Below are 24,928 nucleotides of genomic sequence, written 5' to 3' on the forward strand. Positions count from 1 at the left end.
GGCGGGCCGGCTGCGTTTGCCCAGCCAGCGCTCCAAAGCAGCGGGCGTCCGAACCCGAGATCAGAGCTCGGCGACTCCGATTGTGACACCGGCCCCAGCACGATTCCTTGGGGGCCCCGTCTCGGGAGCAGCCCCTGCCTGCAGCCTCGGGTCCTCCCCAGAATCCCAGAGACTCCAAGCGACAAGGAGACGCCGGTTCCAAGGAAGCGAGGTCCTCAGACCCGAGAGGACACGCACGACGCTGGGAGAGAGCTGCTAGCTGCAGGTCCAACACGGGGGCCTCAGGGGCGCAGACCTGCAGAGCTGGAGGCCGGCGGGAAGGTGAGCCAGGGATTTGGGAGGTCGAAGGATACTGTGTCTGGAGACTGAGGGATGAAGGTTTGCAAAGTAGAGGATTGCTCTAACCTGGGCCTATGCACAGCGAAGGTTGGGGGAGTCTTCTAGGGGAGTACTGAGTATACCTCTCCAAGGCAAGAGTAGGTTCCAGAAGAACTGTCCCTTCTCTAGCCTTCATCGATGCCCGCTATTCTGGGTATCCTGGGTGTTAGAATTCTTTCATCACATTTTCAGCGACCCTCCTCTGCCTCTGGCTTGGGGTGGGTGTGTGTGTGTGGTAACCTCGCAAAGGTCAGGCTCCGGGCGTTCAGAAAAGGTTTGCCCATGCCTCGGACTCCTGTGGCATCTCTCCAATCTCTTCGCTGCTGGAAGGTGCCAGGGGGCCAATTTACATATCCACCAATATCCCCCACCCCTTAAACCTGGAGATAGAGGCTTGGATTTTGAGCCCCAACCATAAGCACCCCCCTCCAGTTGCAAACAAAGTCTCCTGCCTGCTCCTGCCCCAGCTCCACCCCCTCTATGCATCTGGGTGCTTGGCCCAGCCTGCCTCTGCCCCTGCCCACTGATCTTGGCCGTCTGGCACCCTCTCTCCTCCCATCCCTGGGGGAGCTGGCAGGGGACCAGCATAGCTGATGTTGTAATGTCCCTGGCAGTGCCCATGTAGAGGAGCTGCCCGGCCTGTTCCCAATCAGTTAACCCAGGCCCTCCCTCCGCCCGTCAGGGGAATTTGACTTCGGTGGTTCTAGAAGGGGAGATGATGCTTCTCAACTGAAAGGTCAGTGGGAGTGACTGGTAGCACCGTGGACTGCCCTTGGAAGCTGACCCAGTAATAGGACAGTGAGAGACACTTGCTCATAACAGCTATGGACACTTGAAAGCCATGGGCCTTTTGTCCTGAAGGAAGATTGCCACGAATGCCCCCACTGTACATACCTAATGCCATATAGAAGATTCCTTTTGAGTCTATTGGTCCACTCATCGTACAAGCATATGATTGGTAAAGACCGTGGAGTTGCCAGCTTGCTGGGAATAACATGCTTGGATGACAGAGCATGGGAAAGGCAGGGTTTTCTTCCGGGATAGCATTTCTCCAGCGCATCACCGCCTCCTGAACCTGGCCAGAAGGTTTCCTTGCCACTCTGCCATTCCTCACTGCAGGTGGGAGGACTGTGGTAACATCTGAGGGTGCTGGAAGCTTTGGCTCCCCTTTCTCTGCCCCACGCTTGCTCACTAAGGCACTTCTGCAGAATCTTCTTCCTGGAGAGCAGTGAGGATGGATCAGGGCTCACAGCAAGGACAGCAACTCCTACGGCCCCTGCCACTCATTCCCCAGCTCTTTGTGGCTGCCCACCCCCATCTCATGTACCTTCCCTTTTACCTCTACCAGCCATCCACTGATACATCCACTGGTACTACTCTTGGACCTCTGGGCTTTCTCCCATTACCGTTCAGGACTCCTTGCTCTTGTTCATCCGTGTTTGTCCCCAAACACTCCATTATAAGCTTTTCCAGTGCCATCATCACCCCAGCCAGTGAACAGCCAGCATGCTTCATTCTCAATGGCTGTCTGGCTAGACCTAGACATTGCTTGCATCTTAAATGCCTCTCCTGTCTGCAAAGACTGGGAGTGGGAGGCACAAGTGCTTCAGCGAGCTGCTTCTGGGGGACATTTTTGGAGACTGGAGAACTCCGGGGACATCGAACTATCCTCAGCTAGATGGTCCACAAATTGGCTACTCTGGGCTGGCCAGCAAAAGATCAAGAGTCAGAGGACAGCCATCCCCTCCCTGTCTGTCCTGGAGGTTGCCTTGAAGCCTCCTGGAATCCTTTTCAAGGCACAAGGCCAGAGCACGGACAGCACTCACCAGAGGATCTCCAGGGTGCCGATTAAAGGGTAGAGACTGCAGCAGTAAGCTGAGCAAGGATTATATTGGAATTTCCGGGGCGTTTAACAGCTGCAGAACAGGACAGAGGGCCAGCCTATGGTGCTGACCCCTCCCACGCTGACCCTGCAGCTAACAGGTGTGAAAACCAGCTCAGCAGCCGCAAGAGACCTAAAGCCATTGGCCCTTAGCTTTGGGAATGCTCCCCGTCCCTGCTGGACAGCAGCTGGCCACACCTCATGAAAATCTCTCAAGCCAGGGAGCCCCTCCTGACATGTTGCAAGTACCCAGTTCTCTACGTTCCTCTTACCCGGTCTCCTCTTTCCCTTGGTAGACATAGTCCTTAGCCCAGCATGGGGACAGAGAAGCATGATGACAAGGTCTACTTCTTGGGAGAGAAGCTTAAAGAACTCCCAGGAAGAAAAGTTACTTTGCCTTTGTTGCCGACATCCTCTGCTCTTTTCATTCTCAGCCTTTTCCCTCGTGTCTCATAGCTGAAAATTCCTATATGTTCTGAAAACTGGCAGGTATAAAAGGGAAAACTAAGTACACATAGACGCACATGCTCTATGTGTTTAGTTTCAAAAGCATCCTTTCATATATCCCAGCTTTGCTTAGGCTGTAACTATAAAATTAAGGTGTGCTTATTATAATAAGAACAAAACACTTCAGGTATGTGTAAGAGATAATTATCCCTACTTTGGGTTCTCCATCCCTAGTACCCTCCTACAGTAACCACGTTTAATGATCCATATATCTCCGTCATACCTTGCTTTAAGCTGACTTCTCTTATGTTATTTTTTTAAATTTAGAGTGTGGTGCATAAACTATCAAATAAGCTGGATTTGTTCATGAAGCTATCACATTTAGCATTTCATTTAAGCATAGTTAATTTTTTAAAGCTCTTACAGATTTGCTGATTTAATGTACTTTCCATCCTTTCATTCTCATAGAAAACAGAATTCACAATCGATATCTAATGAGCTTAAATGCTACACATCTCTAGAATTTTACCATTTTCTAAGAGAAGATACAGCCTCGATGCCTAAGACCTGCTTTATTTTCTTATAAAATAAAGCAAGTGTGTCAGGCTTATGATCTAGTGTCTCCATCACATCAAAAAGGAGGAAGTGATAGACCCTAGGAAAGGGCTGAGGAAAAGAAAAATGCAAGTCATATAGAATGTGATTTTTGTCACATGAAGCTGCCCTGTTGGCCCTTTTCTGAGTTAGCGTTTACGTCCACATTTCTGCTGCTTTGGGTATTTTATATTTTTAAGACCTCATGTACTTCTGAAATACAAATGTTTTTCTGATTGGGATCAGTTTATTGCCCTTGCTGAAGTCTGAGGATTTCCAAACCCTGGCCAGTTCTTTTCTTGAGCTGCAGCAGAAATAGGAATCGCAGATAGTCTAGGAGGGAGGGGCTCAAAGAGACTTGAAGCTGATCTCTTCCCCTTCAGCCTCAGGATGCTTGTCTGTGCCCAAGCTGCTCCTCTGTGCCAAATGAGGGGGATGTTGTGGCTACAAGCTGCAAAGCAACCTTTGAAAGTCAGGTGCTAAGCCCTGCCTCCTTAGTATTCCAGACATGAGGAACACTCCTGTCTTGTCTCTTGTTTTTCTACCTTTGGAACTTGCTTCAGAAGAATCTGCAGTGGTATGACACAGTTGACAGCAATTACTCCATATCTCAAGGTTTCTTCTTTCTTTATTTTTATTCTAGCAATGGAGAAACACTGTGAATCTTTATGTATAGATAGGAGACTTGGTTGGTTGGTTTAGCAAAAATTGATCTAACTTTTTACTCTGACTCAGCAACCATTTTCCCCCTGAATACACTTGTTTTCTGTCTTCAATATTCTGGGTCTGAATGTGAAGATTCATTGCCAGCATCAGAATATACTGCTGACTACTGTAAGATTGTCAAGCATTTTTTTAAAACATGAATGTCTTCGCTCTTAGTAAAATTATAAAAGGGGGAAAAAAAGCAAGTGCTCGGATAACAATCTACATTCGGTGTCTATATTTTACTCTTTTGGATTCCTGATGACAGGAGTTCTGTGGCTTTAACATATTTCATCATTGCTTTTGCTATTTTCTGGATCATCTAGAGATAGACCAGCTCTGTGTTATCATCAAGACGCATACTAAGGCTCTACCCTAGCACACCTTATCCAAGCAATTATTTTATTATTCTTCATCTTTTAGAATGTTCCATATTGCACAACTGATATTCTCTGTTTTTTTTGTCTGTCTCGCTTTTCTCTTTCAAACAAAATGATCTATCAACAATGCTAGCAAAATATCAATTATTCCTTCTCCGTGATTGTGTGCTTGTGAGTGTAAGAAGGCTTATTTTTTTTTACTATTTCTTCTTTGTACCCACTCATGCTCTGCCTGAAAGAGAGTATTTTGAGGAGTATCTCCTAGGCATAGTGTAAAGTAGCCTTCACTGTTTAAAAGCCTGCCTCTGGCATCTTCTGATCGCGATATCAAAGTACCCAAACACCGGGGCTCTGGATGGAACCTGGGCCCTTCTGACAAGCCACCTTGTCAGATTACATCTCCAACATGTTTTACTTTGCAGCGTTCACGAAGCAGATATTGATGCTGGAGCAAGCATCACAAAGATTTAGACAGCTGCATAAGCTCTGAAGTTCTTCGCAAGATTTGCTTAATCTGGGAGAGATCCTGGCATCACCCTGAACAGTGCTTTCAGAGATCTCTGCTTCTTACAAACTGTTTTCCTACGTGGAAATGTTCAGTACCTGGCTCTTGATATAGGCCGTGGATTGTCTGTTTCACATGTAGGGCATTAGTGGTGATAAGGAGAAGAATTCGCTGGCTACTTGTTGCTACTCCTCAGTCCCCAGGTGTGTACAGAAAGTGTTCCTCCAGGATGGCTTCATAGATTGACACTAAAGGCCTTATCTTGTCACACACATAGCATCTTTGCCAGAAAAGAAACTCAGATGAGCAGGAATTAAATTATATGTGTGTTTCTGCAGACCACAGTCAAGTACAGCTTCCATTTAGCTTTGCCTTCATTGGAAAATATGACTTTTTCTATCACTAGATGATCAGGCCACGTGCACTCAGGGTGAGGTTGCCCTTCCAATTGGCTTTGGGTTTTGATGTTTGTTTTGCTTGCTTGTTTCCTTCTATGTTCTCTCAGTATTGAGAGCAACATGCCTTTCATTTTTTCCTCAGCAGAAGTGAATGAATCTTGCTATTCTTGTTTGTGTGCCACATGAACGTTTGAGACCAAGTGACAGAGACAGGCAGAAGTACCACCAGTGGTGGGGCTGGTCTTCACCATGGAAGCAGCCATGCCTTGGCAAGCTAGTGGGTATAGAACTGTACTTACCAATGGCTACAGAAGTTTCCTGTAGGAGCTGGAAATTAGGTAAAGCATAGAAATCACTCAGAGGGCATAAGCACTGTCTTGATTCATTTTACTAAACAGTTACTAGTCTCTTTAGTCTTAAAAAGAAATCTTAATTCATCAAGTTCAAAAGATAATAAATACTTATGAAAGGTTATTTTACCATAAAAATTATACATTATTTTACTATAAAAATGAAATAACAATGAAAATATCTCCCCAGTCCCCTTCGTTTTCTTTCTTCCCAAATTTTCTGTATCTAATATTTTTCCACATGCATAGGTATTTATTTGCTTTTTATTTCTAGTGATGGGATTGAACCAAGGGCCTCACATATGCTAAGCAAATGCTCTGCCACTAAGCTAAATATCCAGCCCAGAACCTATTCTCAAGTTAACAAGTAGGAGCTTACTCTACCATTCTGCACATACCGCTTTCACTTGGAAATCGTTTTCAGGTTATTACATACACAGCTCATATTTGCGCTTAGGATGTACCATAATTTCCCAACCCTCTTCCTACTGGTGTTCAGTCACCTTACATTCCTTTCCCTTTACAAACAGTTCACAGTGGCTAAGGACAAAACTTGGAGCATCGCCCCACCCACAGGCTCATGAATATCCACCCTTGTTCAAACAAGTACATGCAAATTCATGATACCTGCAGGACTTCCAGAAGTCAATTTATTAGGCAGATATTGCCAGTTATGCCCCACATGCTGTATACAATATGTGTTCTTCAGAACAATATAGAGAAAAGACCCGTACCATAGCTTGTTGGACTGTGTGTTGTCAATCTCATAGGTTAAAGTGATATTTTAGGCATTTCAGCCTACAGCAACAGAGGACCACCAGTTGAGGAATGACAGCTAATAAGCAAAGGAAGTGTGTTCCTCACCATTCAAAGGATATTCAGAGATGAGGGTACCAGCATGGCTGGGTTGTGGTGAGGACCACCTTTTTCGCTTCAGACTCTCCTCTATTCATTGTGACTTTACAACTTGGAGAGAGAGGGCTACAGGGGTCTCTTCTGAGGACACTAATATATTGGTGTAAATCTTCCTTGCATCACTACCTCCCAAAGGCTCCACCTCTTAAAACTATCACACTGGGGAATAGGAGGGTAACATGCATGCATGGTAAAGGCACCAACATCCCTCTGTAACGAATGGCTTGTCACTGCGGTTTCAACATGCCTTCCTTCAATTATGAGCAAATAAGAAGCATCCTTCCATATGTTCACGCTACGTGCTCCGTTTGCTGTAAGCTGCAAGGGAAAACATGCCCCTTGGGGGAAGAGAACCTTTGTTCCGTGTGAGTGTCAGACCTACATAGCTCTGTCCTCTTCTAACCCAGCCTCATTTATCTTTCAGGGCCCTGATGCCTGTGTTCTTTTTACATCTGTTCCTCCACCTCCCCTCCCTTTCAGACCCCACGGCCATCTTTCTTTGTCCCCTTTGCTTCCCTGTCTCTGTCAAGCAATCTAGAGTCGTCGGGGCAGAACTGCTGGGGCCTAGTGAGAACCCCACATGTCCATAGGGGAAAACTGCTCTTAATGAGAAGAGACTTTTAACTACCATTCAGGTCGGCTGCTGGAGGAAAGGTGCAGAGTAAATGAAGAGAACAGACTGGAATAACTCCGTCCAGACGCAAAGGGTAAGGCTGGGTTAACACTCTGCTGTCCACCCTTTCTACGAATGAGGTCTTTGAGATAGTCACTTAAAGAGGAGAGTACAGGGGCATGGCATGTGTCTCTACAGCATAGTGGAATGTGCATAGCAAACTCACCTGAGTCAGTGTTTACAGGTTCATGCCCACGGTTGGTTTGGGGTCAGTTTGAGACCCATAGAGCAGGCGTGATATGAAGTCTGGGCACCAATACCGCGACTGAACATGACGTCTCCTCTCTGCCTCTTTTCATCCCGAATTCTCCCTAGGAAGCAAGATTGGCTGCAGACCCGGGGTTTTGCAAAAGCTGCAGCCCCGCCCCAGAGCAGGGTGGCAGCCGAGGCGATGGTGGGAGTGCTGAAGATACCTCATGGCTACTGAGGACACTGCTGGGCCAGGGAGCAGAGTGGCGGGCGTAGTGTGCAGTCTGTGGGTCTTGGTTCTGGGGCCCTCAGTTCTGGCCCTGGAAGGTAGGAAGGAAGGGAGGCAGGAGAGGTGTCCAGTGGGAGGGGGTGGGGTACAAGAGTGGCAATATTAAGGATGCTTGTAGAAACAGTGAACAGTACTTGCATCGAGTATTTGAGACTCGGGATCCTCACAGCCACTGAACTCCTGCTGGCAAATTAAATGGATCCGGGAGGGACAGTATTTGGTTTTCCATGGAAGGGAGTGGGAGTAGGTCTTGCCTGCTGGAGGCTTTTTACAGTGTGTCCCATTATGTCTGAACAGAGGTACTGCTGGATACCACAGGAGAGACCTCGGAGATTGGCTGGCTTACCTACCCACCAGGCGGGGTGAGTACCACTGCTCCCTAGAAAGTGGAATTGGGGGAGGAAACCCTGGGTAAAAGCTGTGAGTTAAGACTCCCATCCATTGTGGGGAACAAAATTTCAGGGTACCTTTTCTTGCTTTGCTTGGCATTAATGGTATACCTCAGTAGAACAGACACAGCCCCACCATGTGCCGCAGTCACTTCCCTCTGCAAACTAGCAGTCAATTGTTTCTCCTGGTCCCCTTGCAGTGGGACGAGGTGAGTGTTCTAGATGACCAGCGCCGGCTGACTCGGACCTTCGAAGCATGCCATGTGGCAGGGGTCCCTCCAGGTGCTGGGCAGGACAACTGGCTGCAGACACACTTTGTGGAGCGGCGAGGGGCCCAGAGGGCGCACATCCGCCTTCACTTCTCTGTGCGAGCGTGTTCCAGCCTGGGTGTCAGCGGGGGCACTTGCCGGGAGACCTTCACGCTTTACTATCGGCAGGCTGAGGAGCCTGACAGCCCCGACAGCGTTTCAGCCTGGCACCTCAAACGCTGGACCAAAGTGGACACAATTGCTGCGGACGAGAGCTTCCCTGCCTCTTCTTCCTCTTCCTCGTGGGCTGTGGGACCCCACAGGACTGGTCAGCGGGTGGGGCTACAGCTGAATGTCAAAGAGCGCAGCTTTGGCCCTCTCACTCAGCGGGGCTTCTATGTGGCCTTCCAGGACACGGGGGCCTGCCTGGCCCTTGTGGCGGTCAAACTCTTCTCCTACACCTGTCCTTCCATTCTGCGTGCCTTTGCGTCCTTTCCTGAGACGCAGGCCAGTGGAGCTGGAGGGGCCTCCCTGGTGGCGGCGGTGGGCACCTGTGTAGCTCATGCGGAACCAGAGGAGGATGGAGTAGGAGGTCAAGCAGGGGGCAGCCCCCCACGGCTCCACTGCAACGGGGAAGGCAGGTGGATGGTAGCGGTGGGAGGCTGCCGCTGCCAGCCTGGATACCAGCCTGCACGTGGAGACAAGCTCTGCCAAGGTGAGAGCCTTTCCCACACCCCCTTGGCCTTGTTTTTCTCTCCTGAAAACCACAAAGTTGATTTTGTCCGTAAAATATCTCAAGCCTCCTGAGGAAAGGACCCATTTTTCCCCCAGTTTTACTTTCTAAAGATTACAACAGACTTACTCGTTGAACTCATCTGTAATTTACAGAAATTGCCACACCATGTTTTGAACCTAAGACCATGGACCCAAGAAGTGACACAGAGCAGAAATTGCTCCGTTCTTGGGTTATCTTGTGTGGGTTCTTCTGTGCCCATAGGTAGCTGGCAGGGAAGGGTTTGCTGTGAAGCTGATAGCTAAAGGCAGGTAGGATGTCGTAGTGGATGAGCTAAGAAAAATAATTACATGGAGTTAAGGTATCCTCACCAGGAACGCCTACTTCTGGGCTTGCACTGTCCCCAGCCCCCAATATACCTAGCTATTGATACGTGGAAATGAGTTCTGTCCCCTGACCGACTGAATAGATCTGTGAGCCAGGGAACAGCAGGTGGAGGCTGGGTCTCAGGACCGAGAACCCACTCTGGGGGATGGAGGAATTCTTGTGCACATGGCTAGGAACCTGGGCTGGGTATTTCAAGTAGACGTGACACAACTTTCTCGCCTCTGCCTCCTTAGCCTGCCCGGAAGATTCCTATAAGGCCCTGCCTGGGAATGTCCCTTGCTCACCATGTCCAGCCCGAAGTCACTCCCCTGACCCTGCAGCCCCAGTGTGCCCTTGTCTCCCGGGCTTCTACAGGGCCAGTTCCGACCCACCAGAGGCTCCTTGCACTGGTGAGTCCTGAACTCAGCTCAACACAGTAAATCTGGGAATGGGTAAGGATTTGGGGGACCTAATTTATCAATGGGGAATGAAAGGGCTTTGGAGTTCACTTGAAATGACTTTGTATTTTTTGTTTTTTGTTTTGTTTTGGTTTTGTTCATTTGTTTGTTTTGTTTCCTCCCCTACACGTTCCTCTTTTCCCACCCTCCTTTCTGGCCCCACTTTCTGCCCTCTTGGCCACACCCTCTGACCTTCTTCCTCCCTTAACCACCTTGACCTCACTTTCCCACCCCTGTCCACCCCTTTCAGGCCCTCCATCTGCTCCCAGGGAGCTTTGGTTTGAGGTGCAAGGCTCCGCACTCATGTTGCACTGGCGTTTGCCTCAGGAGCTGGGTGGCCGAGGAGACCTGCTCTTCAATGTCGTGTGCAAGGAGTGTGGAGGCCACCGGGAGCCCAGCAGTGGGGGGGCATGTCGTCGCTGCAGGGATGAGGTGCATTTCGACCCCCGCCAGAGGGGCCTGACTGAGAGTCGAGTGTTAGTTGGGGGGCTCCGAGCACATGTGCCATACATCTTGGAGGTGCAGGCTGTCAATGGGGTGTCTGAGCTCAGCCCCGACCCTCCCCAGGCTGCGGCCATCAATGTCAGCACCAGCCATGAAGGTGAGCCCTTTTCCTTCTCAGCTCCTCAGCTCCCCTCTCCCCATCCCTGCTTTCCAGTCACCCTGCATTAGACATCACATTCTCGAGTCTGTTCTCTCCCCCTTTGGGTGCTGCTGCTCCCAGAGGCTCCAGTGCCCCCCAACAATTTTTCTCCACTCTGCCCCTCAGTCCCGTCTGCAGTACCTGTGATGCACCAGGTGAGCCGGGCAGCCAACAGCATCACAGTGTCCTGGCCACAGCCTGAGCAGACAAACGGGAACATCCTTGATTACCAGCTGCGCTACTATGACCAGGTGAGTCAGGCGCTTCCGCAGGGCTCCCAGGGTTCTCAGCCACCACAACCCCAACCCTGCATGGGCGTTGCTATGGAGTGGGACAAGAAGTACCAAGACACCAGGGAGATCTCAGAGGAAAATGGGGCATAAAATCAGGGACAAAGTGATGAGTGATTGTTGTCCCTAGGCAGAAGACGAATCCCACTCCTTCACCATGACCAGTGAGACTAACACTGCCACTGTGACGCGGTTGAGCCCTGGCCACATCTATGGCTTCCAGGTGCGCGCACGGACCGCAGCTGGCCATGGCCCATATGGGGGCAAAGTCTATTTCCAGACCCTACCTCAAGGTGAGAGGAAGTTTAGGTGGGCATTTGGGTTCCAAGACTGTCTAAGCCACATATCTTGGCTCATTTCCTCAGACCGGAGTCTCTAGGAAAGAAGGATACTGTGGGTGACCCCTGACTTTAGAGGTTGTATGGGTACAGTGGGAGACAGTGAATTAATACAAGTGTGTCTGCAGGAATGGATGTGTATAATGCGAGGCTGTGTGGACAGTTCTTGAATATGCAGGGTTGGAAGGATGCTCAGAAGGATGAGGGTATGTGTGAGGGTGTGCATGTGGTGCTGTCGATGTCCAGAGAGCATCGGAGGCATGTAGACCCGCCTAGCTCACCCCTGTGACTCTGCCACTGATCCCTCAGGTGAGGTGTCCTCCCAGCTTCCAGAGAAGCTGTCCTTGGTGATTGGTTCCATCCTGGGGGCCTTGGCCTTCCTTCTACTGGCAGCCATCACTGTTCTGGCTGTCATCTTCCAGCGGTGAGACCCCTGCCACTCCTACCCACCTTGTCCTAGTACCACTCAAGCCCTGGGCATCCCAAGAATCCTTCAGCCCCTTGCGTGTCCTTCTGCTAGTTCATTGCTAGGGTGGGAAGGAGGGTCCTGGTCGAGCCCCCTCAGTCCTCAGACCCGTGGCTGGGAAGTTGTCTGCTGGGCCAGGGTGGTTGGGGCAGACACAGGCCGACAGAAACAGGCTATTGGTTTGCCTCTCAGGAAGCGGCGTGGGACCGGCTACACGGAACAATTGCAGCAGTACAGCAGCCCAGGTTGGGAAAGGGAGAGGGATTGTGACGGGGATTGCGGGCTTGGAGTGAGGCACATGCCTAGTGAGGGAGAGCCCCTTTCTCACCATCTTCCAGAAGTAGATAGATGGGTGGGGTGTGCCTTGGGTATTTGGGTGCCCATGCTTATAGCACGCGCTCATAACACACTGTATTCTTCAGGGCTTGGAGTAAAATATTACATTGATCCATCCACATATGAGGACCCCTGCCAGGCCATCAGAGAGCTTGCTCGAGAAGTTGACCCTACGTATATCAAGATTGAGGAAGTCATTGGGGCAGGTATTGGAAGCACAAGGGATGCCTGGGAGGGCCCGGCGATGCCTTGTAAGCACAGCTGAACACTTCCTGACTTCTTTCCATACTGGTAACTATTCTTCCAGGTTCCTTTGGAGAAGTGCGTCGGGGCCGACTACAACCACGGGGAAGGCGGGAACAGGCTGTGGCTATCCAGGCCCTGTGGGCGGGGGGTGCTGAGAGCCTGAAGATGACCTTCCTGGGCCGAGCGGCACTGCTGGGCCAGTTCCAGCACCCCAATATCCTGAGACTGGAAGGTGTAGTCACCAAGAGCCGGCCTATCATGGTGCTGACGGAACTCATGGAGCTCGGTCCCCTGGACAGCTTCCTTAGGGTCAGTGTTTCTCGGGTGAAGGAGGGGAGTCTTGGGTTGAGGAAAGCTTACAACTCTCACGTTTTTCCGAAGACAGTCTTGGCTCTGCTCCTTCCCAACCAATCCTCACTCATGGTCTTCATCCTTCATTTCCAGGCCATTTTGATTCCCAAATTTGTTCCCAACTGCCCTCTTGCACCAATATGTGTTTTGCAGTGCGCCTGCCCTACTGATGACCTTTGTCCTTTGTCCTTCAGCAGCGGGAGGGTCAGTTCAGCAGCCTGCAGCTGGTGGCCATGCAGCGGGGTGTGGCTGCGGCCATGCAGTACCTGTCCAGCTTTGCCTTTGTGCATCGAGCACTCTCTGCCCGGAGTGTGCTGGTCAACAGCCACCTGGTGTGCAAGGTGGCCCGACTTGGCCACAGTCCTCAGGTGAGTTCAGGGTCTGGGTGGCTCAGTGCTCTTCAGCATGCTGGAGGAAAATCTAGAATATGGGAACTGCTGGTGGGATATCATGGTGCCTGGAGTTAAAGGCTCAGTCTCATAGCGAGGAGAAGGAAGCCTGGGTTTAGAGCAATTGAGGGTCTGAAGGAAGCAAGGAAAAGCAAGGGAGGACAGGAAGACAAGAGAACTGCAAAACCAGTACCAGCTCCTCCTTACCATCAGCACAGGCGTCATAATGGGCTGAAGAGTCAGCACGGCAGTATAAAAATCCTAAATGCTCCACCCTCAAGCCCCAGGACCTTGTGCAGTTTCATAGGCATGAAGCCTTGATTCCATATCTTTTATCTATTCTGCACAATGGTCAAGGGGATGGAATGAGATGCTGGATGTGCGACTCCTGAGACATTTAAGCATCTAAGTTGCCCAGGGAATGTGACTCTTACTGTGGTTATCACTAGTTTACCTCTGCCTCTCTCTTCCCTTCAGGGTTCAAGTTCCTTGCTTCGCTGGGCAGCCCCAGAGGTCATTACACACGGGAAGTATACATCAGCCAGCGACATCTGGAGCTTTGGAATACTTATGTGGGAAGTGATGAGCTATGGAGAACGGCCCTACTGGGACATGAGCGAGCAGGAGGTGAACTTGACCTAGACCCCACCTGTGCAGTCATATCCTGAACCCACCCTCTTCTGAGCCGTTCCTATTCTAAGATCTTACGATCAGAACATTCCAAACCTTATAGTTCCCTTGCCATCTCAGCCTCGCGCTACACCTGAATTCAGCCCATCCCCACCCCCTTCCTAACACCCTTACTATAGGTAAGGTTCTCATCACGTGTTCCTCTTGACCGGCAGGTGCTAAATGCAATAGAGCAAGAGTTCCGGCTGCCCCCACCTCCAGGGTGCCCCACTGGACTCCATCTACTGATGCTAGATACTTGGCAGAAGGACCGTTCCCGTCGGCCTCACTTTGACCAGCTTGTGGCCGCATTTGACAAGATGATCCGCAAGCCAGATACCCTACAGGCTGAAGGGGGCCCCGGGGACAGGTCTGAAGCTTGGGGCTGTAGCCTGGGAAAGCCAGGGAGGGTAGATATAAACCAAAGAGAAAATTGAGCAGAGAGAGTAAGACGAAGAAGAAACCTGTTTTGCTTGCCCCTCCCCCACCTTAGGCCTTCCCAGGCTCTTCTGAACCCTGTGGCCTTGGCCTTCCCTTGCCTGGACTCTCCCCAGGCCTGGCTTTCAGCCATTGGTCTCGAATGCTACAAGGACAACTTCTCCAAGTTTGGCCTCTCCACCTTCAGTGATGTGGCTCAGCTGAGCCTGGAGTAAGTGGGGTTGATGATGTGGGAGGGGAGACACTCTGATCCCCAGGCCAGGGAGTAGATCCGGGATATTGAAGGAGAGGGCCCAACTCCAAGTCTGATCCCCTCCTTCCTCACCAGAGACCTGCCGGGTCTGGGCATCACCCTGGCTGGCCACCAGAAGAAGCTACTGCACAACATTCAACTCCTCCAGCAGCACCTGAGGCAACCAGGCTCAGTGGAGGTGTAAAGTCCGGTTGAGAATCTGTGAGCCACCAATGCCCAACCCGGTCCCGGACACAGGGCGGAAGAAGTACGCGTGAGACTGAGTCAGGCTTTATTCTGGCCTCCATGTCTCCCACATTAAACCCAGCCCACTGGATACCGCAGCCCCAAATCCCACCTTTCCAACAGCCTCCCCCATATTAAAGGAAAAGAAGGGAATTTACAAGTTTAGGTGTGTCAATGCCTCAGTCGGCAAGGAAGAGATAGGGAGGCCTTGTGGGAGGAGCAGAGCTGCAAGGCAGGGTGGGCCAGGGGTTAAGTTCACTGAAACAGAGGGGGAGCTGGGTGGGGATCGGGAATGACTTTATCGGAAGGTGGCAAGGCTGGTCCCAGCTTCTCCACCCCCACACTGGTGCCTGCATCTCTCCATCACACACCTTCCTAGAAGCTCAGTGTTCTCCATCAGTTGTCTGGAGCACCCTGGGAAGAGTTCCATCCCCTCCCACTTACAAGACCTGGGTGGAGACAGGTGCCCAAGATGGCAAGCCTGTAGTTAAAGTGCTCTCTGGTGTGCAGTGGAGTTTTTGCAAGAGCACAAGGAATGCTTGGTTACGGCAAAGACCCCAGAGTCGTCTCTCCCTTTGCCCCAAGCTGAAGGAGTTGTGGAGACCTGGGACATTTATTCCTAGTGTGCATTCCTCCGCATGCTCCCCCCGCTTCCCCTTGGACTTGGGGGATGACTTCTACTTTTTGACGTTCTCTTTCTTTCTGACTTGACGCTTGGTGAGAGCCAACCTTCAGATCTGGTACTCCCAGCCCTCCCCATCTTCTAGGCCCCTGTTGATTATCCCTCGAAGGTCCCTCCTTAGAGTCCCTTGCCGTAGCCTTTCCCAGTTGATGCTGCTCCTCCGGGAGGTGCTTCGAGACACTGAGGGTGTGGGAAAGGACAGGTAGGCACCAAAGGAACGTGCTATCTCCAGTTTCTCTCCAGAGTCTTTTTCCAAGTCCTCTGAATAGAGGTCGTCGGGTTGCTGGAAGGCCCGGGCATAGCGGCGGATGCGTTGCCTGTTGAGATCTTGCCTGTCTTCCACCCTGGAGGGAGTGGGGAGAGGGATTCAGAGAGGGTGGAGCTACAAATAAGACCTAGAATCAACACTTCTCATTCTGCCCCATTATCGTTGGAGGTTCTGTGCAGCCACCATGGGGACGTGGAACAGCCCCTTAGCAACCAGGTACCAGGAAGCTATAGGCTCTGCTCTGAGGATGCTTAGGAGCCCAAGTTCAAAATGGAGTCCCGTCCTCAGTAACCACACTTAAGACAATTAAGCCTGGGACCTAGGAAGCATACAGACCTCCATACGGCTTCTCGGAGCAAGACACCATGCAAAATGACGGCTTAGGGAATATCACCAATGGCCTACGTCACTTACCGCAGGAACCAGCGGTCTCCAAGCCCATACTCGCGCCCACAGATCCCAGAGCGAGGCCACAGACAGCGAGGCAGCTTCCGTTCCAGCATCAAAGTGGTGGCTACAACCTGTATTTAGGGACAGAAAGCGAAGTCAGAGAAGTCGGGTGCAAACTGAGAAGGGCAGGGAGAGGAGAAGAAGCCAGGTGAAGGGAGGATGAATCAGTAATAAACTCTGGGGTTGTGGCTCTCTAGAAATGGAAAGAAGACCCCAAACCAAGATGGCAGTGTGAACGTGGTAGATCCCCTTCCGTGGGAGCGCATGAATGGAGCTTGAGCCTCACAGTTCTTTATCCTGTGACTTGAAAGCCACGCAAACCCAAGTGTGGTGCAGGTGACCTGTAAGAGTTTTCCCTCAGGAGAGACCTTGACCAAAGGTATAGGCAAGAGTGTGGAAAACATAGATGAGGTTCACAGGTCTCAGAATGCTTTGAGCCTGCATAAATACTGTGATTTGAAAACAAAAGCATCCCACTTGGAAACCTAATATCAAGATATCTTCAAAATTTTTCTCCCAGCCGACCCTTCTTAGCCAGCTTAGATTTTACTCCTTTTCCACACATCTCAGTTAAATGCTTTCCAGGGTTTCATTGTTCCATTTTTATTTTACCTAAATTATTTTTGTTAAGCTAAATTCTTTTCCAGGTATATTTTTAAATGAGGACTTGATTCATCTCATTGTCCTTTATGCCCATCATAATAATATTCTGACTGAAGATAGCTTCGGCAGCTAAAGAAAGTGTTGGTGTTTTTTTTTAATGTCATTATTTATAACACTTCCAATTTTTTCTGGGTCAAATTTGCAGGCTTCGATGTTTTCAAGAAGACTAAATACTTCCATTCTTACTTGGGAGCACAATTTACCAAATATACTTTTAGCCATTTGTTCATTTTATTTCTAGAAAAGACTGCGGGTTTAATTGTTGAGAAAATACATGGAATTCTACCTAGAGTTTCCAGACGTGCTCTTTGTAACTAATTAAATCCCCCTGGAATGTTGCATTATTTTATAACTTGTGCAAAAACCCATCCAAATATACATGAGTACAGTCAGTTACTTTTATCTGAGCATGGCCAGTTCCTGGGCAGGAAGAAGCTATATGCAGTATCCCTGCTAGCCACCAGAGGGCTCACCTGTGCCCTCCAGAGCTCATCCCTCTCATGGGCAACTCTCCAATGAGTGTCCCCCATCATGGCAATGAGGAGGTTGAGCATGAGCAGGGTGGCGATGATGGCAAAGGCGGCATAGGTGATGCTGTACATGAAGGGCAGATCCACGTCATAGTTGGCAGGGCCGTCGATGATGGTGAGGAAGAGCTCAAAAGTGCTGAACAGTGCCATGGGGTAGTCAAAGAAATGGCCCAACTCATCCGGGTCCTCTGTCTGGAAGATGATATAGAAGGCTGCTCCACCCAAGGGGTGAGAGTTACCATGGCAACTGTATCATGACTAGCCCACCACCAGCCATTTGTTGTCTGTTTCCATCCCATTCCCTTCATCTTATATTGCTCATCTCTAAAGAGTACATTTTAAATTATTTATTTTATTTTTGGAGATTATAATAAAATTCTATTACTCCCCCTTCTCTTTCCTCCTTCTGAGCCCTGCCATATACCCCTTCTTGCTCTTTATCAAACTCATGGCCTCTTTTTCATTAAGTGTTGATCTATTTCATAAATTTTATGTATATATGTATATATATACATATTTCCTAAATACATAAATACAATTAGCTCTGTCTGTGTAATGGTACTTGTATATATGTTTTCAGGGTTGACTATTTGGTGCTGGATAACAAGGTGGTATGTTCTTCCTCGAGGAAGACTGTCTCCTTAGTTCTCTGAGTAGGCTTGAGGCCCCCGGCCCTTTCCTCTGTCCACCCCAGCATATCTATTGTTGCTGTCCTTGATCAGCTCACAAACAATACATTTTCCGTATTATACTCCACTGTTTTCTGCAGGGTTTATGTTCCTCTTCTGCCCCTGACACTGCTGTCCCTCACTCCTGAGCAGAATCCCATTCTTAGATATTTCCTGGCCTTTTCCAACTTCAGCCTGAAGGATTATATACCTATAAACTCCCCCACCTCAGCCTTTTCCTCCTACAGCTGTCATCCGGATGAGTGATTTACCTGAAGCAAATCCCAGGATGACCACAGCCATCAGCCAGCAGAATCGCATCAAGTCACCAAAAATCATCTATGGAGAGGAGGAGGCAGAGAACATCACTCTTTCAGGCTGTTACCCATCAGACACAAGCAAATCTAACCCCCAAAGTCATATGCCAGGCTAGTTGGCAAATTATAACTTGCTGGCTAAATCTACCTGCCCTATCTTGGTGAAGATCTTAAACTTGAGATGATTTTTAAGCTTGTAAGAGGAATTCCAATTTTTTCAAAGAAAAAAAATAAGAGGAACATATAGCAAGAATTGTGTAGGGTTCACAACACAATGTACTAACATATGTACTAACCATCCCCCTGGAAAAGTGTTTGCTTAACGTTGGCCTATGGCTCTTTTTTTAGGATGCGTAGGGGAAGCACTGACCTTCTGGATCATGATGGTGAAGGGACCCAGCATTTGGAATCCTCTGGCAAAGTACATAACATTACACCAACCCAATACCAGAGCAAAGGACATAGGCACCACCTCTCCATTTGCATTGGTGAGCCGCATCACCATGGTCACCAGCACCATGAAGGCATAAGTGACACTGGGGGGGGGGGAGAAAAGAAGGAATAATGAGAAAAAAATCAGGTTCATCCTAGGGACCTAGCAGCAAGAGGACAGTTGTAACAGACCCCATATTGTCGCATTCAGTCTCAACATACACAGTACCCTGGGGTTACACATCGTAGAGAGAACTCAGAGCTAAGGCAAAGGAGGGCAACGGAAGCTCTAGTGAGATGAAGAATGAGAGTGAGATGAAGGAGACACTCACATGATGACATGGAATGGCCCCCCAAGGATGGTCTGCCCAAAGAATCGAGTGAACCCCAACCTGAAGATGTCAGGAATCTGGAAAGAAGTCAAGGAGACATAAAGACACTTGCAGACCAGAATGTGGACTGGTCCCTGGGGGCAGACAGTCTCCTCTGGGATCCTATCCACACCTTACCTCCACCAGCAGGATGATCACAGCCCCAATGACGCTCACTAGCTCCCCCACCAGCCGTAGGTTATCCTTGGGGGTCACATAGGCCTCCTAGGAAGTAAAGATGTTGGTAAATAACCTGTCTCCATCCTCATAACAATTCCCAAGTGATGGAGGAGGAGGCCAAGCAGTTTTCTTTATTAATTACCCAATGAGAGTAACACATAGACAGATGACCCTCCTCCATCTCCTGAGGCCACCAGCTCTTTTGAATTCTTTCTAGACCACAAGGTTAAGTTAGACTGACACTCTGCTCTTGGAGTAAGAATGTATACATGTTTCTGAATGTGCATGTTGAGTCTATGCCCCCACTTATCAGCGATCTGGGTGAGAGGTGAGTGATCTGGTGTGGAGTTAGGAAAGAGAGACAATGCTGTGAGGAGAAGATTTCTGAGGACCTATCTGTCGCTACCAGGGTGTCACCTGAAGGAGCTTCTGCTGCAGAAGGGTGTTGTCCCGGGGGTTGGTGCGGTTACTGATCCTGGGCTTGAGGGGGCGGTAGACACAGCACATGGTAAAGCAGATGATGTACAGAACGTAGATGGCACCCAGCACACAGAAGTAGGGCCGCCCGTACCTCTTCCACTTGAGGCTCACCAGCTCCTTCACGGGTGTCTGGTCCAGGATCTGGCGGGCCTACAACAGAAGGAATAGAATTGTATCTCTAAGACCCCAACAATGGAAATAACAGAACAGTATCTCCTAGACCCCAGAAACAGATGGAATAAATGAGTATCTCTGAGACACCACCACCCCTCACCAGGGTCTGAGCTGGGAAGTCTCTGTACCTCGCGTTTCTTGGTAGTAACAATAAGTTCCAGGAGGGATTGATCATCTCCTGTGGAGTCGATCTCAGTCAGGTCATAAAGAGTGGAAGTCAATGGCCCGTACGACCACTGTATGTGCTTCCGCTTCTGCATCAGATGCTGGAACATCTGGAAGAGAGTGGAGATGGTCAGGATCCACAGCTGAAGGCAGTCACAGCCTGGATGAAAAGGACAAGGTGCTGGCCTTCTTGTAAAGACCACTGCCTTTGGAAGACAAAAGAACTTGTGTTACCCAGAATCCTAGATTTATCGTGCCCTGGGACTCATTCCAGAGTCTGGAGAAATGGGGAAATTGCCAAGTCACTCTTCTGAGAAAGAAAAGTGGACTTGGGCATTGCAGAAAATCTCAGGATGAGGTCTAGGCTACATGAAGTCCCAGGATTTCAGTCAGAGTAAACAGGCTAGCAGAAAAAAATGGACCAGTGACATGATATAGGTTGAATCAGACCCTGGTTAGAGCCAAGAGTGGGACCTATGCTTCCTAGGTGTGTTCTGTTCCCTTTGTCCCCAGCAATGTAAAATAAGGGTCATTGAAGACACCCTAGGGCCTGGGTCTCACCACAGTGTTGCCCTCCACTCCAGCCAGCTTGAAGGGGGTGAGTCCCTGGTTGTTGGGCACAAGTTCCAGGGACTTCAGGTGGTCTCCTCCATCATAGGACAGTAGCAGGTTGTACATCTGGCAGGCAAAGGTTTTGTTGGGCTGCAGGATGAGTATGTGCAGCACAGTATTTCCTGGGGAAGACAGAGGTTGGCATCAGGTCCCCTGATGACTCACTCCCTGTTCCCCGTCCTCTCACACACAGCATCCAGCACTTTCTCCCCATCCCAGCTCTTACCCAGGGAGTCCTGGGCCCGGATGTCAGCTCCATGCTCAATGAGCAGCCTGACAATCTCCTCGCTGCCCACACAGGCAGCAAAGGACAAAGGGTGCTCTCCTGTGGACACAAGGAGATAGGCGACAGGAGACAGCAAGATCAGAAGAGAAGAGGGACTTTTGCCCTCCAGTCCAACAACTGCCTCCTCCCCCCAAAACTCAGCTTGGGGTTTGGGATCACTTGCCCAGCAGAAACCTCAGGAAAACACAGTCCAGAGGGTGATAGAGGAAATTGGCTTCTGACTCTTGACTCTAAGTCTCAGAAGCTCTGCCTTCCAAGCTTCCCAGAAGATGCAACCAAAGACAGGATCCTCCTTAGCCTCCCCCTCCTATTGCTATTGCCCATTTTCCACCTCTGAGTCTGGCCCTGGATCTCACCATAGTAGATGAGGTTGTGGGGACTGCGTTGGAAGGCGGAGCCTGTAACTCTGGCAGAGACACTGGCCCCTCTGGCAAGCAGAGCTCGGACCAAGTTCACATTCTGGTTCATGACTGCGATGTGTAGTGCAGTCTGACCTGGCCCAGAGAGAGCTGTAAGTCACATACATGCTCCCAGAACCCTGAAGGAATCCCTCTCATGCTTTCCCATAGTTTCCTTTGTGTGGCCATCTTGGATGAATTGCAAAGACCCTGTGGGTCTTAAAGGTTCCCAGTAGATCCTATTGTTCCTTCCATCCAACTCTGCCCCTCCTCTGGGTCTCTGGAAAATCAGGGACCAGATTAGTAATGACTTGTCATCAGCACTTAGAAAATGAACAGCTTGTGGAATAATAAAACTAAAGATTAGGGATCTTTAAATAACTTGTCCAGTGCCCCCAAATTATCTAGCAGAGATGCAGGAAAACATAGCTAACCACCCATCCCAGGGCCTCACCTTCATATAGTTCAGAGGTCATGGGCTCAAAGACCAGCTCTGGGGCAGCGTCCATCAGCACCATGGCAGCCTCCAGGTTATCATAGAGGGCTGCTATGTGCAGTGCAGTTTCCCCCATGGCTCCTGGCATTTAGAGGGGGGGGAAAGGCATACAATGTCTTCAGGGCAGTCAATGGAGAGAAAACAGACTCTGGGTCTTGGGATCCCTTGGGGAAGTCTGGTGGGGGGGCTGACCCACAGATCATCGCTAGGTCTTTGCTCCATACCTCTCTGGTGCACCTCACATCCTTCAAACTTGATCAGCTTACTCAGAGCCTGGACATCATTTTCTTTGGCAGCTAGAAGAAGAGGTGACTCCCAGATCCTACAGGGAGGTGGAACAAGAAAGGAGGTAGCAGTGAACATACCAAGGTGTAGGCAAGTTATGACAGCTTCACTCAGATATGTGTGTCTCAACAGCAAGGACAGCAAGGTTCCTGACCCAGGCAGATAGGTTCATTACTGTGCAAACTACACCAACCCTCTTCTTCCCACTGTTCAGTTCTTCTAAACTGACTTTGAACGTCTAGCCCATGTCCTGACTATTCCCTGGTGCTGGGACCAGAAGACCCAGGGTGTGTGTGTGTGTGTGTGTGTGTGTGTGTGTGTGTGTGGTGTGTAGTGGATAGTGTGTGTGGTATGTAGTGTAGAAAGGAGGCGTTTTGTTCAGGCACACACTCACCCTGTGATCTGTTCCTGCCTGGAGTGGTCCTATTGTGGACTCAGCAGTGCCCTGAGATTGCCCTGCATGATAAGCCTGGTTTTCTAGGTACTAAAGGTATAAGGAGTTCCTCCCTCATATTTGTGGAGGAAACCAACATGCAGAGACTAGTGGGTTTTCTCCTATTACAAGAAACCTTGCTATTTGACCTTCAGTGTGGAACATTTGATTCCCCCACTTTCCTCCTCTCTGGCAATATCTTCAGGGCTCAGTCTAAAAACAGCCATGACCCATGTGAGAAAGCCTGGCTCCGGGCGGTGGTCATTCCTACCTCTCTCTCCTCACATCTTATTTTTTCAATCCTCTGGCTTAAATCAGGAATCCTGTTGATGATCAGCATCTCATGCAAATTAATAAGAAACTTCAACTCGCTGATGACCCTTTGACATGAAATGTCCGGGTCTGCAATTTAGGAAGAGTTCCAGTGGATTCTTGTGCAAATGAAAGTTCAGAAAACATTGCTCACACCAGGAGTGTGGTCCATGCATGTAAAATTGCTAAAGTAACACATTCAAGGCAAGCTTTGGAATCCCTGTCTCTAAAGTGCACACTCAAAAACCTTAGGAAGTGAAGTCATCCATCTTCCTCATACTCTGTCTAGAGGGCCTTAGGTGCTACTTTATGTCCTCTACTAGGACCTGTGCAGATATAAATGGTGGCCAGCAATGACAGATGAGGGGGAAGTAAAGAATCTAATCTAGAGAATTCATTTATTGAATTTCATGTGAATCTGAATGTTCTCATTTTCGCCTTCCATTTCTTCTTGAGTGTACCTAATTTTGAATTCAGGGTCCTTACCCCAAATCCCAGTCCTTAGTATTTTCTTATTTATTATCTGATTTTATGCATTTTAGAAAAAAAATTATTTCCTGACTCTACAAATCACCTCTCTAGTCTTACTGCGACTAAGAAACATGGTTATGTTTTTATAGAATTTTTCTTTCAGTTGAAGCAATCTGATCTTTCTGCTGGAGTAAATGAAATTATTGTATTTATCCATAGACAGCCAATCACATGGCTCACAAAGGATCTGGAGAGGAGTTCCCATCCTAAAGGGCTGCCAGTGGCAAGAAGCTTATACCAAAGCTGGGGTTAGGAAAGTGATAAGCAGAAGAAAGTGACTCTCTCTTCAACAACTGTAACCCCAGCTTCCTCATAGGCCCAAGGGCAGCAACCAGGTTCAATCGGTCATCTTAAAGTCTGTCTCCATTTAGTTCTTTCTCTTTTTTTGTTACTAAAGTTCATTAATTCACATCTCTATGCTTTGGTCCAGGATTAACAAGACATTCTCTTAGTTTCCCTGCACCCTATTTAACCCTCGTCCATCCTTTTGAATGCTGTCAAGATAGTCTTTCTAAATGGCTGCTGTCACAGCTTACAGAAGGCCGACGGGTCTTTCAATGCCCAAAGACAAGGAACACAGAGGTCCTTCACGGTCTTTGTGCAACCATTTTTCCATTCTCTGATCCTCCCCCTCACTCCTTACACCTGGCATGTTAATCTCACCGCACGCCTCAACCCCACAGAGCACACCGTTCTTCTTGGGCCTGTGCCCACAGGCTGCTTCTTCCTGAATGCATTCTCCCAACCCAGTGATTGTCCATTGTGCATTCTGCACTTCTGCACCCAGCAAAATGCCCTAGTGTGTTGTGGTTGCTCACTATGACAACTGTTGAATGGATGAATCGGTAGTGATGCCAAGATGCCTTTACCGCCTCTCTTATTGTACCTATCGCCCCCAAAGTCAACCTTAAATAAACATAAACTCAGTGAAAAACAATGTTTGGTTCGAAAACATGGCGGCAAAACAAGTTTTCTAGATTCTTCACCACCACCATGACTCTAGCCATTACTCTCTTGCATAGATGTTTTAGAGTCAGCACTAGACTTGTAGGGGAAACAAAGCTTCCTCCAACACACACACACACACACACACACACACACACACACACACACACACACAATCACCACTACCCTATTCCTAGAACATGTTTTGCTCTTTCCTTTGATCTCATTTTTATTATAACATCTTGCACTTGGTGTTGGAAATAGAACATGTATCTTCCTCTATACTTGGGAGTCACAGAATTTCCTTTTGTTCATGACAGATCGCTGAAACTGGCAAAGCTCCCCCACAAGCCTCTATCACCTGTGTCATCCTTCCCCTTTCATCTGCTGCTGGCCTAGCAGGCCTGTGAGAGACCAAAGACTGCCAGATATAGAGTACAGTTACACGATGCTTGGTTAACACCGAACTGTCGTTACATAACTATTTCAACACTATTTCAAGTATTCTTTGAAAATACCGTGCATTTACACAATGTATTTTGATCATATCCATTCAGAACTTCTCTCTCCAACTCTATAAATATATCCTATACAATATTTTGCTTCACGTCCACAGAAATAACTCACCCACAATTCAACGAAAAGTCAAATTGAAAGAGGTGTCCTGTGTCTTATCTGGCAACTTACTCAGACCACACCCCTGGTAA

The 24,928-nt window shown here is 49.0% G+C and overlaps 2 protein-coding genes across 3 annotated transcripts in view; one reads left to right on the top strand and one right to left on the bottom strand.

Moving 5' to 3' along the window:
- On the top strand, positions 1-14,703 carry Ephb6 (EPH receptor B6). The gene is made up of 18 exons (XM_085683836.2): positions 1-321; positions 7,190-7,261; positions 7,543-7,743; positions 8,003-8,067; positions 8,295-9,057; positions 9,696-9,851; positions 10,150-10,500; positions 10,669-10,793; positions 10,963-11,125; positions 11,480-11,594; positions 11,829-11,881; positions 12,059-12,178; positions 12,280-12,527; positions 12,764-12,937; positions 13,436-13,585; positions 13,804-13,997; positions 14,121-14,276; positions 14,394-14,703. The coding sequence occupies exons 3-18, from the start codon at positions 7,644-7,646 to the stop codon at positions 14,500-14,502; spliced, it is 3,042 nt and encodes a 1,013-aa protein (XP_085539962.2). The 5' UTR covers positions 1-321; positions 7,190-7,261; positions 7,543-7,643; the 3' UTR covers positions 14,503-14,703.
- Positions 14,573-24,928, bottom strand: part of Trpv6 (transient receptor potential cation channel subfamily V member 6) — a 15,716-nt gene continuing 5,360 nt past the window's right edge. Inside the window, exons 2-15 of one of the 2 annotated variants that reach the window (XM_087901819.1) lie at positions 21,940-22,037; positions 21,674-21,796; positions 21,178-21,315; positions 20,762-20,860; positions 20,485-20,657; positions 19,887-20,033; positions 19,522-19,734; positions 19,063-19,149; positions 18,886-18,962; positions 18,492-18,657; positions 18,077-18,143; positions 17,080-17,348; positions 15,908-16,014; positions 14,573-15,569 (exon numbers count right to left, since the gene is read on the bottom strand). In XM_087901819.1, coding sequence (XP_087757945.1) covers positions 15,275-15,569; positions 15,908-16,014; positions 17,080-17,348; positions 18,077-18,143; positions 18,492-18,657; positions 18,886-18,962; positions 19,063-19,149; positions 19,522-19,734; positions 19,887-20,033; positions 20,485-20,657; positions 20,762-20,860; positions 21,178-21,315; positions 21,674-21,796; positions 21,940-22,037 — 2,059 coding nt within the window. In that variant the 3' untranslated portion in view covers positions 14,573-15,274. The remainder of the gene's footprint in view (positions 15,570-15,907; positions 16,015-17,079; positions 17,349-18,076; positions 18,144-18,491; positions 18,658-18,885; positions 18,963-19,062; positions 19,150-19,521; positions 19,735-19,886; positions 20,034-20,484; positions 20,658-20,761; positions 20,861-21,177; positions 21,316-21,673; positions 21,797-21,939; positions 22,038-24,928) is intronic. The other variant, XM_087901818.1, reaches the window with a different exon arrangement.

Source organism: Myodes glareolus, chromosome 25 (assembly GCF_982192425.1).
Source record: "Myodes glareolus chromosome 25, mMyoGla1.1, whole genome shotgun sequence".
NCBI classification, from domain to species: domain Eukaryota; kingdom Metazoa; phylum Chordata; class Mammalia; order Rodentia; family Cricetidae; genus Myodes; species Myodes glareolus.